Source organism: Solanum lycopersicum, chromosome 10, assembly GCF_036512215.1.
Source record: "Solanum lycopersicum chromosome 10, SLM_r2.1".
Lineage (NCBI taxonomy): Eukaryota > Viridiplantae > Streptophyta > Magnoliopsida > Solanales > Solanaceae > Solanum > Solanum lycopersicum.
Window position 1 is genome coordinate 2,718,871 of NC_090809.1, and position 16,934 is coordinate 2,735,804.

Here is a 16,934-nt window from a genome sequence, read left to right on the forward strand (position 1 = left end):
ATATTTTGATCATCATTTTCACTTAATTTTATCACAGAAATTTACACAACTTATCTAGATGTCGATATCAATTAAAAAGACAAAATTATAGAAATAAATCTCTACGAACATGTCTAACGAAACTGACTGGCGAATTACAACACTGCTGAAAAATTAGGTCCGTCAACTGCATTGGACTTGTTCGTTTGACATGTTCCAATCGTTAATTTCCTTCTTCTTCAACAACTTGTTATATATTATTATTGCGTTTCTTTGGCCTTCGATGAGAGGAGGATAGCCCAAAACCCCTAAATATTAAGTTTATCAAATGAAAAAAGTTTAGAAAAAAATTTGCTCTACATTTACTTTATGCAAATTTGTATACATCTATGAAGTAAGAAAAGAAAATACAGTGTAAAACTAACCTGCAGCTCCTCCCTCTATAACAAATCTCAAACAAGAAAAAACACACACAAACAGATTCTTCATTGTATACATCAAATTTCTTTCTTTCTCTAAGATCAATACATGATTTATAACCTCGTCGATGCACAAAAATCCTTCAAATGTTCCATTTGTGTATGCAGTAGCCCGTGTTCTTTAGCGAGCCTACATGAGTGTTCAGTAATTAGCTCGTACGTTGAAGGCCTCTCCCATGGAACAATTCCGAAATCATCATTATACAGTTCCATTCCTTCAACCAAGAACTGCCAGAAGAATGATCCTGCACCTGACCTGTTTCTTTTAGCAGACTTGTATATGAAATCAAGAACCATTTTGTAGAATCTGTCTCGTTGAGCAGGTTCAAAGTCCTCGTTCTCATTTGACAAACCGAATTCAGTGAACATGATTGGTTTTCTCAGTTCCTTGTCACCGTCTTCTATGTGAGAAAGCATCCATTTGGCTGCAAATTTTAGTTTTTCTTCGAAATTTTTATCATGGAACCTACAGAATGGAAGGATGTCAAACAGGACAAATGCTCTGAAGCAGCAGCCTTCAATAAGAAAAGGGGAAGTTCGGTAGTAAAAGAAGTTATAAAATTGTTAGGACTGCACGAAAAAAATTCATCTTTTCATGTTTGTCACAAATGAAGAAAGTTGAGTATGATAAAAAAGCTCACCAATGGTCTGGATATACATGTACAGAGGCAAAATCAATTGTCGAGAGCATGGAGTTGCGTATGAAATCTGATCCAAGATCAGCAGCCCAAAATTCTGGATTGCCAGTTGATCTTTTGGGACTTTTACGGCCATAAAATCCTTCTAGGCCTACCGTAAGCAGATGTTTCCTATCGATCGACTTCACAAATGTTGACATCTCTTCTATCCAGTCCTGCAGAATTCTTTGACATGATTAATTCATATTCAGGTGAAGGTAAAGAGGCATAAGAGAAGTTCCCTTTTTCATAATTAATTAGTCAAACAAAAACAAGATACCATCAGATTAAACACTCCAACTCGACCTCACTGTGTCTCGTGAACACCAACACAGACGTGTCTAAATGATTAATTTTGTAAGTTGGAGCATTCAACTGACTCAATGAAGACAAGTGAGGTGTCTAGACTTGCACTCTCAAAGTTGGAGTGTCTACTTATCAGCTGAAGCAAAGTTTGAGTGTTCGTTTTCGTATTATGCCAATGCTATAATACAACGTTTAGGAGAGATTACTAGTGGATATCTTCTGGTAAGTGTTGCTACAAATCAACATAAAGCAAGCACAAAATTTTGACCTCGTCTTTCATAATTCGTACGAGAAGAAATGTTAGAGGCAAGAATTGCAAATTGGAACACTGGTTTCCATGTGCAAGAAGTATACACAGAAGGACGATGATTTGCTAATGGTAAACGCTTATAATATTACAAACAAAAACTACGCCTCAACTCCGAATTGGACTTCTTTCATTCCACTACTTGCTAAAATATCAAGTGATCGCCCAAACTTCAGAGAGCAGAATAACAGAAATGAACAGCTACTCAAATGAAGACTACTTTTCTGTTGAGTACTATGACATCAAAATGAGATGAGAGTCTAAAACTTACTTGAAGTGTGTCACCAGAAGGATCAGTCATGCAGCGAGGCTCGTTTATTAACTCCCATGCAAAGATAGTAGGATCATCCCTGTACTCAATCCCAGTGTATATGTTTCTCCTAGTTAGCACTGTCTGTGAGTATGAAAAAAGAACGATGACACGGGTCAGAAATTTACAAAAATATAATTTTAGCAATAATAACTGCATAGGAAAAGACAAAACGATGGCTTCAATCATGGCATGGCCTAACGCGAAAGCTATTCATTATCTCCTTAGAACATGTTACGACAGGCAATAATAAAACAACTGAGTAATTATGTACACACAATAAGCTAGCCAAAAATAGGTAAAAGTACAAACCAAGATTTTGCACATATGTTGCTCGGACTCTTCAATAATACCGTTGGGTGTGTGTTGGATCCTCCAAAAGATATGCATTTTTGGAGGGCTGGACACACGTGCAACAACATTTTGGGAGGGTCTGAGTAACAGAACTTTTCACTTCTTTTTATAATGTAATGAAGTTATGATGGGCATAAATATTGGTAATATGTCAATCTTCCTTCCACGCATCCTTCAACATCCATCAAACCAAAAGTATATCTTTATATATCCTCTTCTTTAATTACAACTTTTTTTTCATTTTCATCTCGTATTCTTGCTTTTAGTCTTTTCAGACATAGATCTCCTGATTTCATATTCGGCGAAACTATCAGAGTGGAGGCACTAAATTAGATAATTACATGTGATTCATTGACTCCATATGCAACACTTGTGACAGAAGAAAATAACAAGATTTATCTCGATCAAATGTATATTTGCTTGCTCCCTGTTCAACATTAGAGGTATGCTATATCCGGAAACACACACGTAGAGCAAGACACAAGATTTTCCCCAAGAAACTTCTTTTCAAGGAAAATTACCTTGACATAATTTTTGAAATATCGACGGATGGTAGGGTCATAAAAGAATGAATCGTTGGAAGAGCTTAAAGCAACACCTTCTTTCTCTGCCCACTTCACATACTCTGTCTTCCCCCCGAATGCGTGCAGGTTGTTAACCAAGCTAAGCATCAATCTAATGCCATTCTTTCTTGCTTCTGCAATAACATGATCCAATGCCTGCAACAAAACATATTCGCATCAAGTGAAAACTGCCAGACAAAGATATAAATGCAGATGATTCATACACCATATAAATCTTAGTAGCGGTATGCCTAAATTAAAAGATTAAAGAATCAAGCATTGATGGTTGTGACCAGGTAGGCTGCCTAAAACTCACACCCTTGGAGTGTGGCCCTCACCTAGGTGTGGCCCGCATAAATGCAGGATGCTTCGTAAACCAGGCTACTTCTTTTAAAAGATAGCAAAGTATGCCTAATTTACAAGATAAAACAATCAGCCAATGATGGTAGCGTCAAGGTAGACTGCCTATATCACACCCCTTTGGGATGCAGTCCTTGCTGGACCCCACATAAATGCGGGAAGCTTTGTACACTGGTCCTCCCTATTCCTTCTTAAAATATATTAACATTAGATAAGATCAAATAACTAAATATTTATGTACTTGACAAGAATTTAGAAGTCCTATGACAAAAGTTCCTTTATACAAATATGGTACTACAATTCAAAGTAAATGGTCTTGAGTAGGAGTAGAAATAATTATGGAAAGATTGCTATAAAGGGTTAAACTACTAATATAAAAGAGAGCAGTAATATAACACAAATCGTACTAACAACTTTTACTTACTCTAAACACACTTTCAACAAATTAAGTCATATAGTACACTCACTCCGTTCGAATTTGTTTGTGTTACTTTCCTTTTTTAGTCCGTTCAAAAAAGAATGCATCTTTCCTTTTCTAGCAACTCTTAAATTTCATGTTTAAAACCACGAGATTCAAAAGTCTTGTTTACTTTCTTGAACCCCGTACCAAGTCAAAATCGGGCAAGTTTAATTTACTCTAAACACACTTTCATCAAATCTACCAAAGCAAAAGACACAAGTAACAATTATAGAAATAGTACTTTAAAACAAAACAAGTTTTACTTACTCTAAACACTCTTTCATCAAATCTACCAGGGGAAATCTGCAGAGCATTGTATCCACCATCATTAAAAGCCCAAGTTCTACACACACTGAGCCCCATCTTAGCACCAGCTTGTAAAATCCCTTTAATCCTTGGTCTATTACTATAATCCACAGCATGGTCCATTAACCAGTAAGAATTCCATCCATTTATATAAAAAGCTTTACCATCCACAAAGAATTGAGTTCCATTTCTCTCCACAAAACTTAACTTTATTTCTTCTCTGTTGAAATTGAAACCCCACAAGTTTCCAAATGCCAAATAAAGAAAAGTAACAAACAGTGCAAACCCAATAACTGGATAAAACAGGCCACCATTTCTTACTAGCTTTCTGCTCATAGGTGATTGAACCATTTCAAGAAATGGTAAAAATTGGAGAAGGCTCTTTGGAGATCCAACTTGAGAAAATGCTGAAACCCCATAAACCAAGATTGAAACTTTATGTTATAAATACAAGAAAGTACTGAAAACCCATAAACCAAGATTGAAACTTTTATGATATAAAAATATGAAAAATGCTGAATCCCCATAAACCAAGATTGGAACTTTATACTATAAAAATGAGAAATTTATGACACCCATAAACCAAGATTGAAACTTTATGCTATAAAAATGAAGAATTTAATGTAATACAGAATACCAAGATTGTATTTTTTAGAAAAAAATTTAAAAAAATTGTACCTGGGATCTCCTTAGCTCCCCCAATTTATGGAACTTGTGACTTTCTTTTTCAACAACAGTCAGATCCCTTGTGTGAAATAGTGACAAAACCATTACTTTGAAGCACAGACAAAATTTATCAATTTGAAAAATCAAGAAACCCAACATGAAACTTCATCACATGTGGGTGGGGGGGTGGGTTTGGGGGGCCTAACTTGATTTTTGTTTCTGATAGGCGTTACATACGTGATTTATGGGTATAGTGTAAGATAAAAAGAAAATCTAAACTATATAAAATATTATTCTATCTGTCTCAATTTATGTGACTCATTATTTTCTAACGTTATTTTGAAAAAAAATCAGCATTATTCAATAATAATATATTAAGTGAAATTTTCGTAAGTAAGGTTTGAAGTAGATAGAACATACACAAATCTTATCACAACCTCAAAATATCGTAGCTTTAAAAGTATAGATCGAGTTTCAAATATATTGTACATGTATGTTATATAGTTTGTGTGGTATTCACCTCGGTTTGTGAAAAATACTTGTCATGTTTAAAAATTTTATTTATTTTGAACTAAGAAAAAGATGTTTGAAATTCACTTATTTTGAACGGAAACAAGTATTAATTAATAACAATAAAATTTGAAACCAACTAAAATATCAAAGATATATTTATTTTTTCTTAAATATCAAAGATATTATGATTTGAATTTAGAATTAAAATTCATAAATTTGAAATGGGTGGAGATGTAAGAAAGCGTACCTAACATGTTATAAATCCAACAAAAACTCTCAAAACATTTCTTTACATGCTTATTTATATAGTTTTACCTTCAACATTAAGGGATAATACATAAATATCCATTTAATTTATATCGGAAATTTTAAAAATACGTTTATATTATATTAAGGTCTTATTATTCTCTAAATTTATTTTATTAATAATTATTTGTCCTTTTTCAGCCGACGCGGCACTATTTTGTGGGTCCAACGTTGGTTGACTTTTTTTTCAAGCTAGTGTCACGTAGGCTGAAAAGGAGTAGAAAATTACTTATAAAATAAGTCCAGGAGATAATAGGACCTTAGTATAATATAAGTGTGCCTTTAAAATTTTAGACATAAATTGAGGGGGTACTTGTGCATTTTCCCTAAAGATTAACAATCGATAAACTTCTTTGGAACTTTATAAAAATTTTATACTTTCAAAAGAAATTACATTTTAATGACAAAATGAAATATATCTTTAACTAATTCTTCATTTTGTAAATTGACAAATATTTTTAATAATATAAATGAATAATATGAGATGGAGGATATATATAGTAGTATTAATTTCTTTATTTTATTTGTTTGTTTGTAAATCATTTGCATTTCAAAGGTTTTGATACTTTTGTTTGGTTATAGCTTTTTATGAGATTATAATGAAATGATAAATATTATTATATAATTTATTTAAAAATTTAAGTTTGATCTTCAAATCATTTTTAGTAAAAGTTATTTATATTTTTTAAAAAAAATTACGTGAATCTAAATTAGTCTGAATTTTACTTTTTCTATTTTCGTTTTGGCAAAAAAAATTTGTTGACATTGGTACTTGAAGTCTTGCTTCAATCATGGCCTATTGTAGGCGTTTTTTCTTTCTAGTTATTGAAGCAAATATCTTTTCCACTAAAGAAAATTATACATTTTTTATGGTTTCATATTCTATGAATTTAAAAAAAAAATTATTTCATAATGTATTGTACTCTATTGTACTATATTATATGGTAGATACAATGTTTTGACTAGACTATATAGTTTGTTGTTGTTTAATAATATTTTAATTGTTTGATTTGATCGTATCGTACTGTATCGTAATTTATAAATTTACTAAAATATCCTAATTATTTTAAGGTAGGAGGCTTGACTAAATTCAAATAATTAAGATAAAGGGTAAAATAGTATTTTTAAAATATTATGTAAATATATAATTGAAAAAAGAAATTAAGTGACAATGGGAACACATCAAATTGATTGTGAGTATTTTAAATAATAATCAAAACAAACATTGTAGATATAATAACAATATAATGTAATACAATGGATAACAAAAATTCAAATATGGTGTTAAAGTTATTCAAAATAATAATATTTTTGAAATAACTGAGACAGATAATATGTCTCTTTCACAAAATATGTGAGTATATACTAATTGCCATTCGAAATAACTTTGAGAAGTTTTTTTTTTTTTCATATGTTTTAAATCCTTAGAAATAATCAGCAATTTAAATAATTATTTGTGATAATAAATCCAATATTGAAAACTATAGTCCACCTATATCCATTGTTCAAATGGATTAATCATATTTAAATTTCTAATCATAATGGTTGATTTTGTTTTATTCCAACTCAAAGTATCAAATAAATTCATAATTATTGATTGAAAATCATAAAAAAAAAATCCAGCTTTTGTGGGTCAGATTTTCTTACCACTTTTAAATGGGATATAATATAATTAAGGAGTAATAGTATTTTTAGTCATCAATTAATAATATAACATTTAATTAAGCATATTAAACCTTCTACTGATCATGATCGAGGGAATTTAATTTAATCCCTTTGTGTGAGAATATTTGTAAGTTTATCGTGATTATTTATCATTTCACCACTTAATTATTTTGATAATAATATAATTCTATAAATTATACAATAATTTGGGTGTAATGACACGCTAGGTCATTTTGAGAACTAAAACTATTTCGACTCCTCTCAAAATAAAATTTAAGAGGTATTTTAAACTATTCGGTAAGTAAGAGTATATAGTTGCTAAAAACTTTATTGAATAATTAATATAGTTAATAGTTAGTGGGTCATATCTATAATTCCTTTATTATCTTTTTTTATACTTGACCCATGTAATTAAATTAAGTTAGTGGGATTAGTCACTTTTAATACTTAATTATTATTATTAGAAAAGAAGAGAATAAGGGTTAGAAACTACCACAGCGTGAATGCAAAACGTGAGGGCCAAACGAGAATATGCAGGTAAGCGCGGTTGAAAATTTTCTTGATCTTTATATGATTAATGATGAACGTATATCTACAAACTCGCTTACTTATGAATGTTGTATCATTGGTAGATTAAGAATGTTTCGGAACTTTGCGAAGGGGAAGAAATCATCTTAAGGATTCGTGATACGAGTTCGGCATTTAAGGCATGTTAAGACTTTTTAGACTTGTTGAAGGACGTTTTCCTAATTATAGATTTAAAATGAAATAGACAAAGGGTAAGGGCGAAAGATGGGGGTCTCGTATGAATGGTGTGACAGGCATTGGTACGAGTACTGGGGATATAAAGGGAAAGTTTATTACTATAGAATGCAGGTTAGAACCCGAGAATGCCAAAGAATATGGGCATTAGCTGATTTATTCTTGACTTGAATTCTTTGTGTGATTGCGTTTTTCTTTATTGCACCCATATAGTTGTGATAACTGAGGTGATTATGTATTATTCTGATATAATTGATTGAGGTGCATCATCATCCCCTTTATTGAAATAACATTGTGTACATACATTGACATGAGATTGAGTATAAGTTGGGCACGTGGAGATCGTTCGTGCTGGAGATAGTGAGATGTTAAGATTGTAATTTGGGCACGTTGAGATCGTCCGTGCGGAAATTGTTTGATTTTATGATAATGCGTTGAGATCGTCCGCAAGACACGTGGAGATCGTCTGTCTCAGTATATGGACCTCGCGAGTCCCGCATGGGTCATAAACTCTCGATGTACTTTCGAGGAGTATCATGTATATACGGTTGAGAGAGTACTTGGAATCTGAGGCATATCATTTCATGGTGTCACATTGCATTGCATCTCATTACATCCTTCAAATTTTTTTTTTTGTTGATTATGGATTTTATTAGTGGTTGAAAAGTACGTGATGTTTGATTTCCTCTATTTGATGGAACTTGACTGGTAAATATAATATATACTTGTATACATAAAGAACTGATTTTCTTACATAAACTCCTGTCACTATTTCTTCGTTGTCCGTCAATGAAATATACTGGTAAACATGGTTTCGTACTCATACTATACTTGCTGCACTCTTTTGTGGTGTAGATTGAATTCCAACTTTGGGCACGTTCTTGGAGCTTTGAGTATATTTTGGATTGTCTTGGAGTTGTGGTGTGCTGCTTGGATATTTTGCGGCCCACACCTTCAATTTTACCTCTATTTATTAGGTTATTTTGATATTCTGATAGTATATTTCTTATGTTTAGTTTTTCATATTAGTTTGGACTTGTATCTTATTGTAGAAGCTCTAGTATTTATGACACTAAATCTTGGGGTGATATTTCTATTTTCCGTATTTATTTTTAAATACTTAGTATGTTAGATATTAGTTTGATACTTACCTTTTCATGTTTAAGTTGGATTGGTGAAATTTATTAAATTGGCTTACCTATCGGTTGAAAACATAGGTATTATCACGACTCGTGATTTTAGATCGTGACATTGGGATCAAATCAAAAATAATATTGTCCTTATAATAAATAAAATATTTTTTAAATAGAAATATACTTGCCAAACTAGGTGTGATGCTTCTCCTATACTTGCTATAAAAAGTATCATCATTTCTAACAATAATTTTATCATCATGAATCTTACAGTTGCAACAAAAACATACTTTATTGTTAAATTAAATAGGTTGTATATGCTGCTTCAGCGGACCTACGTGGTGTTCGCCGGGTGCTCGACCACCCATTAACTTCGTTACAGAATATATATATATATATATATGTAGGTATAAAATTAACATAGAGCAACTAATGAATAAATGATTTAGTTGCCTCAATGGCTCTTGGATGGGTACTTAAGACTTTTTTAGTGTTATTGTATCAAGGTTCGAATCTCATTGTTAACATATATTTTTGTCTTTGTTAAAATTTGAATATGAAACCTCATAATATTCAACTTATGTCACTGATTTAGGGGTGAGACTCGACAGTATTAAAAAAAAGACTGCGTCTTAGGCCCCCAAATTTAAAGAGCCACATTTTAAATAATAATAGGTTATAAGTTATTATTTTTAAATAAATGTTGAATATTATCGGTAGAAAAATTAAATTTTTCACGAAAAATGAAGAAATTATAGAAGAAATTTAACATATTTAAAGTACTATATCTCATGAAAAATAATTTATAATAGGAATGATTATATTATCAATTGAAAACTAGAACAAATCAATTATATAAAGTTATTGACGATTCAAGTTTAAGGTCCCATTTAAATTTTTATTTTAGACCACTAATATATTTGAGCCGCTCCTATACTGATTATTAAGTCACGCCCTTAAATGCTAGATTTTATATATATATATATATCTTTTTTGACCAAAAGAAAAAAGGTCTAAAGCCAATGGCCACCGACAGCAAACTTATTGTAATTATTGGTTATTTGATAAATAAATAAGATAGCGGTCTAATATATATATATATATATATATATATATATATATATATATATATATATAATTCATGTGTTTTTTATAATTTTAATGGGTCATCAAATGGTTTATATATTTTGTATGAAATAATAAATAGATTACATGGTAACTAATTTTGTATTATTAATATATGTATAAATTATAACCAATTATCAAATGACTTTTTGTTTTTTTCTTTTTCTCTTCTAAAATAAATGGATAGATTCATATATTTTACCTTTTCTATTTGGTAAATAAATATCTTTTTCATTAAAGAAAATTTTACTTTTTTTTATTGTTTCACATTCTATTTTTTAAAAGTAAGAATTTATTTTTTATTTTTTTAAAAAAAAGGTGAAGGTGGGATGAAAATAGAAGGAAAAAAAATTAAAAAGCGAAAAATAGAGGTGTCAAAAGTGTGGTATGCCAACAAGTAAAGCATATTATATAATAATGATATTTATAAAGTATATTTATTTTCAAAATGAGATATTGGAGTCGGAAGAGTGAAAAATGTTAACAAAAATTTTAAAACGGTATATAAATTTTTTTTATAACTAAAATGGAAAAATTGCTCACTAAGTAGCAATTTTGTCCGTCGAAAAAAGTTAGAAGCGATTTGTTAAATTTGATTTTTTTTAAAAAAAATAAAATAAAATATCTCCCGAAGGAGCACTTTTCAAAATATATATATTTTTTATTATATTTTTGTTATGTTGCTGCTGAGGCAGCGACTTGAGTTCAAATTTTTTTAAAATTATTTTTTGTTTCTTTTTTTAAAAAGTTGAAATAATTCTTTTTTAAAAAAAATCAAATCGCAGCGGTTTTTTATTAATTTTTTTATTTATTTTTTAAAATCAAATCGCTGTCAAGGTAGCGATTTTAAATCAAAATCTTTTTTAGCAATTTGATTTTTAAAAAAAATAATAATTAAAAACCGCTGCGATTTGATTTTTTTTTAAAAAAAAAAATATTTCAACTTAAAAATAATAATAATGATTTTACCGTTTTAGTTAAAAAAAATTTATATACCGTTTTGAAATTTTTATTAACATTTTTCACCCTTTAAAGCTCCAGACTCTAATATATCCCTCACGCAAAGTATGTAATTGCGTACTAATTATAAATTTGAAACAACTTTGAGGAGTAATTATGGCTTTTGATCATACTATAAACATCTATATTTTAAATTCTTAAAAATAATCAGCAGTTTAAATGATTGTTTGTAATAATACATCTTCTTGATTTGACAATACTGAAAACTATAATCTACCTATATTCACTGTTCAAATGGATTAATCATATTTAAATTTCTAATCATAATAGTTATTTTTGTTTTATTCCAACTCAAAGTATCAAATAAATTCATAATTATTGATTCAAAATCATAAGAAAATCCAGCTTTTGTGGACCAGCTTTTCTTAATTAATAAAGAATTAGTATTTTTTTAGTCCTTCAATTAAATGATAAATTTTAATTAATCGATATGATATTTGATCAACTATTTTAAACCTTCAATCAAATGAGTTGTAATCCTTTTGTGTAAAAATATTTATAAATTTATCATAATTATTTATTGTTTTGCCATTTAATTACTTTGATAATAATGTAATTTTATAAATAATCAAATTTAATATATTAATGGGGCCAAAACAACATACTTCATAATTAAACTAAATATTAAATACATTTAGTCATATATCACAAAAAATCAAAACAAAAATTATGTATAACTTGGAAATAAAAAGTAATATTATCCTTATAACGAACAAATAATTCTTTCATAGAAATAAACTTACCAACACAAGGAATGATGATTCTCCAACTTAGTTGGATTTTAATATAGGTATCGAATATTGGATGAAGAAAAAAATATAATACGTAAACATGATTTTTAACTTGGCTTCAGCGGACAACTATATGTCCTTTAACTTTTAATGTGCACTAGTAGACTCGTAAATTTGTATAGAATTGAATGAGTAGACACACTTGTCCTACATGTCATAATACACCTAGTACGCCACGTGGAACACGAAATTATCGTGTAGAGTGCGATGTAGGACGAAAGTATCTATTTATTCAATTTATACAAATTTAAGTGCCTACTTGTGCACATTCAATATTAAAGGTCAGTTATTCGCTATGTCAAATTAATGATCGTATTTATGTATTATGTCTTTTTTTTCTTAGAAATTGTGCATACTCTGTGATGTTTGTTGAAAAACCTATGAACTTTAATCTTAAATTTGTATTTTAAAATTTAAATTTGAAACTTATTTTCAATCTATTTCATTAACTTTAATCATGAGAAGTAATATTTTGTCTTTTAAAATTTAAATTTGAAACTTATTTTCAATCTATTTTATTATGGGTTGTGGACTGTGGTGAATTAAATATAATTCCCATATACTTGCAAAATATTTGTTGTTTGATAAATAAGAAACTTCTTTTTGTGTATGACATTTTAGGAGTGTTTTTTTCCTCAATATTTAATAATCGTATTGAAATTCAATTAATCTCAATTTCCATATTATAGAGTTATCTCTAGACGTAATGTTTTTAATATGATTTTTTTATTTTCAGAACTCGAATTTGAAATCCACGATGCAATTGCATACAAAAGCAGTATCACTTGTATAAAGCTATCTATATTGTAATACAAAGTGTTCGAATATAAGTTAAATCAAAATAGTTTGTACTCCCTTCCTTTTAAACAATTCCGAATCTCATGAAATATGATGAATTGAGACGGTATTTTATAGATACATAGTAATATCTTTAATATATATATATCATTTTTTTTCTTTTTGGATCGCTTAAAAGGGACAAAATAAAGATCTCGTTGCTTTTTTCCTTTTGATTAGGTTTGATTCATCCTTTTCGATCTCGATTGAGGCTATCTCAAAATTCATAATGTTCAAAAAAAATTCTTACTTTTTACTTTTTTTCATTTTATTTCATAACAATTGGTGTTTTACCTAAAACACCATTTATCGTAGGATTTGCCTCGCGAGTAGGGACTAATTATTTATCGTATCGATCTTTCTGACTCATTATGTTTCCGTACCTTTAAAAAAATAAGGCGGAGGAATGACTTATTCCATAACATAGTAGGCTTTTTCTTCGGAATAATGAATTAGATTATCATTATGTGCACGTCTCGAAAAGACTTTGGCGCCTTCCTAGACAGAGCTGACACAAAAGGGACTCGTATGAGAGTCATTGAAAGATTTAGAATTTATAAACTTCAAATCCCGACTTCATCTATCAGAATGACCATACCTCACTACTAATTAAGGAGGCAAAGGAATTTCCAATAAGCTTTTCAAATTCTGGTTTCTGAAGAAGGCATCAGCACCAGAAAAATTTACAATTTCAGCTATTCAAATGTTGCAGAAACATTACATGAACCGATATGAAGTCCCAGATCATGCAACGACGCGTAAATACTCAAAAGGAAGGGTTACATTGTTACCAATAATGTGTGCAAAATATCTCGATACCTTTCATCAACACAAGTATCTGGTAAAATACCATCCGTTTTCCACTATATATTTCATAAACGAACATCACATACATTGCAGAAACATGTACCATTTCTCTACTGTTTACACAAAGCTACCAATTCTAACTTATGCTTATACACCCTTGTAGCTAAATCCATAATCAAGACGAAAAGTAGCTTCAAATTAGCTCAAAGTTTGAATCTTTATCGAATTCTGATCAGTCACCAAATCCCTCAAAAATCAGGCTGTGTCGTCCAGAGATGTCTTGAAAGGGCAATGTGTGGCAAAAACAACCGGACTTCCACACGATTAATTACTTCCCGTCTATCAAAGGCCTCCTCCTCCATATGCTAAGACTAGATTATCAATATCAAGATCATAGTATACAAAGAACGATTACTAGAAACGTAATCATAGCGTTGAAGGAATATACTAGTCGAAGTTTCCAGCAAGCAAACAACTGTCTCTACTAATATCTTTGCAGCAAAAGTCGATAAAACAGTAGAGTGAGGACGGATTTTTTGGCAAAAGCAAGACTAATATGGTGGTAGCTGAAGAATTCCAAATAGGTAAATTGGTCCGGGAAGACGGGGAAAAACATCCATTCCTATAGGTTTCTGAGCAGCGAAAGTTAAAGATAGAATAGCTCATCACATTCTGAGGTGGAACAAGATTCAAACCCCCTCCAATAAAATAAGAACCATGATAAGGGAAGACGGGAAAAAAACATCAATCGTTTAGGTTTCTAAGCAGCTAAAGTTAAAGATAGGCTAGGTCTATCTATCACATCCTGAAACTGAAGAAACACAAATTACCAATCTTTTCTTTCATCTCGAGACGAGCTAATTCGAACCCCTCCAATACAACAAGAACCACTGATTTACAATGGGGTATGGGAAAGTATTACTATATGATGAATCGAACTCTTACCAATAACCTGAAAGTTCAGATAGTCAACCAACTGATCTATTAAGATTTGTGTTGTGATCATCAACTCGATTTTTTGAATTCAATAATCAATACCATCTTCTTTATTCCTTCTAACAAGTGCAAAATACCCAAGAACAGCACAAATCACAGCAACAAGATTCCCTTCTCTAATCAAAACCCTAACAACAAACCCAGAAATCTCAGCCGTTAACTTCTTCCCCTCGATAACCAAATCCCTTCTCCCTTTACCTGCAAATGTCAACAAAACCAAAATAGTTATCCAAGTTACAAGTGTTGCTGGAACCACAACGATCAGAGCTGCTACAATCGATAAAACCCCAAATGCAAGCCCTAATATCATAGATCCGTAGAGAGCTGAAGTGGGTGTCAATTTCATGGTGGATTCGTACCAAGAAAGTACTGAATTGAGGAAATTCCAGGAAATTGAGAGTAAAATTGTGTAAACAGTGAGAAAGAGGAAAACCCATGTTCGTCTTTTGCTCATAAGTTTCTTCAAGAGAAGCATGAAGGAGCAACAAGAGGTTGATGATGGTGGAAACAGGGGAGGTTCTTCTTCTTGTTGTTGTTTAGTTTCAGCCATGGAGATTTGGATTTGAATTTGGATTTTGGATTTTGAATTTTGCTCTTTTGTGGCTCTTGTTTTGTTATTTGATGTATTTTGTGGGATACAAATTGGTGAATTTGAATAGGATTCTGTCTCGTCAAAACGATCAATAATGTTCTCACTTATAATATAATTTCGACACTTAACATATCAATTGATCTTACTTATCAATTTAAAAGGAGATAATATATATTTAACTTCTAATATATGTTATTTTTCAAAACTTAAGTGGGTTTTTCTTTTATGATTCGGTTGTTTTGAAATATTGTTACAATCGAAGAAATCATTATAGTTAAATATACATAACTTTTTAAGTATATTTTTTCAATAAGAACGATCTTGACCCTAGTTCCGTCTCTATCATAGAGGAAGGTGTAGATTACGTAGTTTTGATCAAGACAGATTCAAGATTTTAATTTTTTAAGTTTATGGGTCATAATCTTTTAATACAAATACACGAATACTAAGAGAGAAAATAATGGTATTGTCACTCTTTTGGGAACATTTACTTGTTAGACTCAATGTGTGTTGGTTCATTTCTCTTGTTGTTCCCTAACTTTACACCCTGTTAGATTCCTTGCTTAGCATGCCAAAAGCTAAATATAGAAAACACAAATGAAGAGAATGCATTAAGTTTATATCTATGTAATTTGAAATACATTTTTTTTTTCTTCGAGCATCTCAATATCAAATATAAGGACAAGTCACATAGCCCCTAACTCGAGCAATTACTCACATATCACAAGTTTTCAATAACAACAATCAATTTCACCCCTGAGCCTCCACACACGCTAAACATCATACAAGCTAAACAAAAATGTCTAACACTGAACAACCTCTAAAACATATACTACAACTCATTCCACAATTGACTCCCTAACCATATGAACTCAAAGGCCAAAACTTCACTCAAACAACTCTAACGAAGCACAAAGCTTCACTCAACAACTCCAACGAAGCACTTCTTCAACCACACAATCATCAAAATGATCCGCTCTAAAACATATACTACAACTCATTCCACAATTGACTCCCTAACCATACGAACTCAAAGGCCAAAACTTCACTCAAACTCTAACAAAGCACTTCTTCAACCACACAATCACCAAAATGATCCACTCTAAAACACATACTACAACTCATTCCACAATTGACTCCCTAACCATACGAACTGAAAGGCCAAAACTTCACTCAAACAACTCTAACGAAGCACTTCTTCAACCACACAATCACCAAAACGATCCACTCTAAAACATATACTACAACTCATTCCACAATTGACTCCCTAACCATACGAGCTCAAAGGCCAAAACTCCACTCGAACAACTCTAACAAAACACTTCCTCAACCACAATCACCAAAGCAATCCACAACTATTAAGAATGAAAGGAGTTCATCAAAAAGAGCCCAATGATACTCATATTGTTACAATTATAAACAAGAAAAGTCTAAAAATCTCTTCAAAATCAGAGGATGGAATCAAAAAAATTATTTGAATTACTACAAATTTGATGGCATCTTCTTATGCCTCTGGCTTGAAAAGTTGAAAAATCAAAAAAGCTATAATTTAAGCATGGTTAAAGATTATAAGATTCAGAGAACATCTCAATCTAAGGCTCATTAAAGATCATAAGATTC

At 30.7% G+C, this 16,934-nt stretch overlaps 2 protein-coding genes across 3 annotated transcripts; both read right to left on the reverse strand.

The window, feature by feature from the left end:
* Positions 1 to 317: 317 nt before the first annotated feature.
* LOC101264677 (mannan endo-1,4-beta-mannosidase 2) lies at positions 318 to 5,024 on the reverse strand. Of its 2 annotated transcripts, XM_004248122.4 has the most exons (6): positions 4,780 to 5,024; positions 4,063 to 4,508; positions 2,934 to 3,131; positions 2,020 to 2,142; positions 1,100 to 1,311; positions 318 to 924 (listed from the first exon to the last, which is right to left on the reverse strand). In XM_004248122.4, the coding sequence occupies exons 2-6, from the start codon at positions 4,450 to 4,452 to the stop codon at positions 513 to 515; spliced, it is 1,335 nt and encodes a 444-aa protein (XP_004248170.1). In that variant the 5' UTR covers positions 4,453 to 4,508; positions 4,780 to 5,024; the 3' UTR covers positions 318 to 512. The 2 variants fall into 2 exon arrangements, with proteins under 2 accessions (XP_004248170.1, XP_069146203.1); XM_069290102.1 differs by lacking the exon at positions 4,063 to 4,508 and having other exon boundaries at positions 4,780 to 4,975.
* An 8,734-nt stretch (positions 5,025 to 13,758) lies between these two features.
* Positions 13,759 to 15,447, reverse strand: LOC101264375 (uncharacterized). Its single transcript, XM_004248121.5, has one exon. The coding sequence runs from the start codon at positions 15,270 to 15,272 to the stop codon at positions 14,751 to 14,753; it is 522 nt and encodes a 173-aa protein (XP_004248169.1). The 5' UTR covers positions 15,273 to 15,447; the 3' UTR covers positions 13,759 to 14,750.
* Positions 15,448 to 16,934: the final 1,487 nt, after the last annotated feature.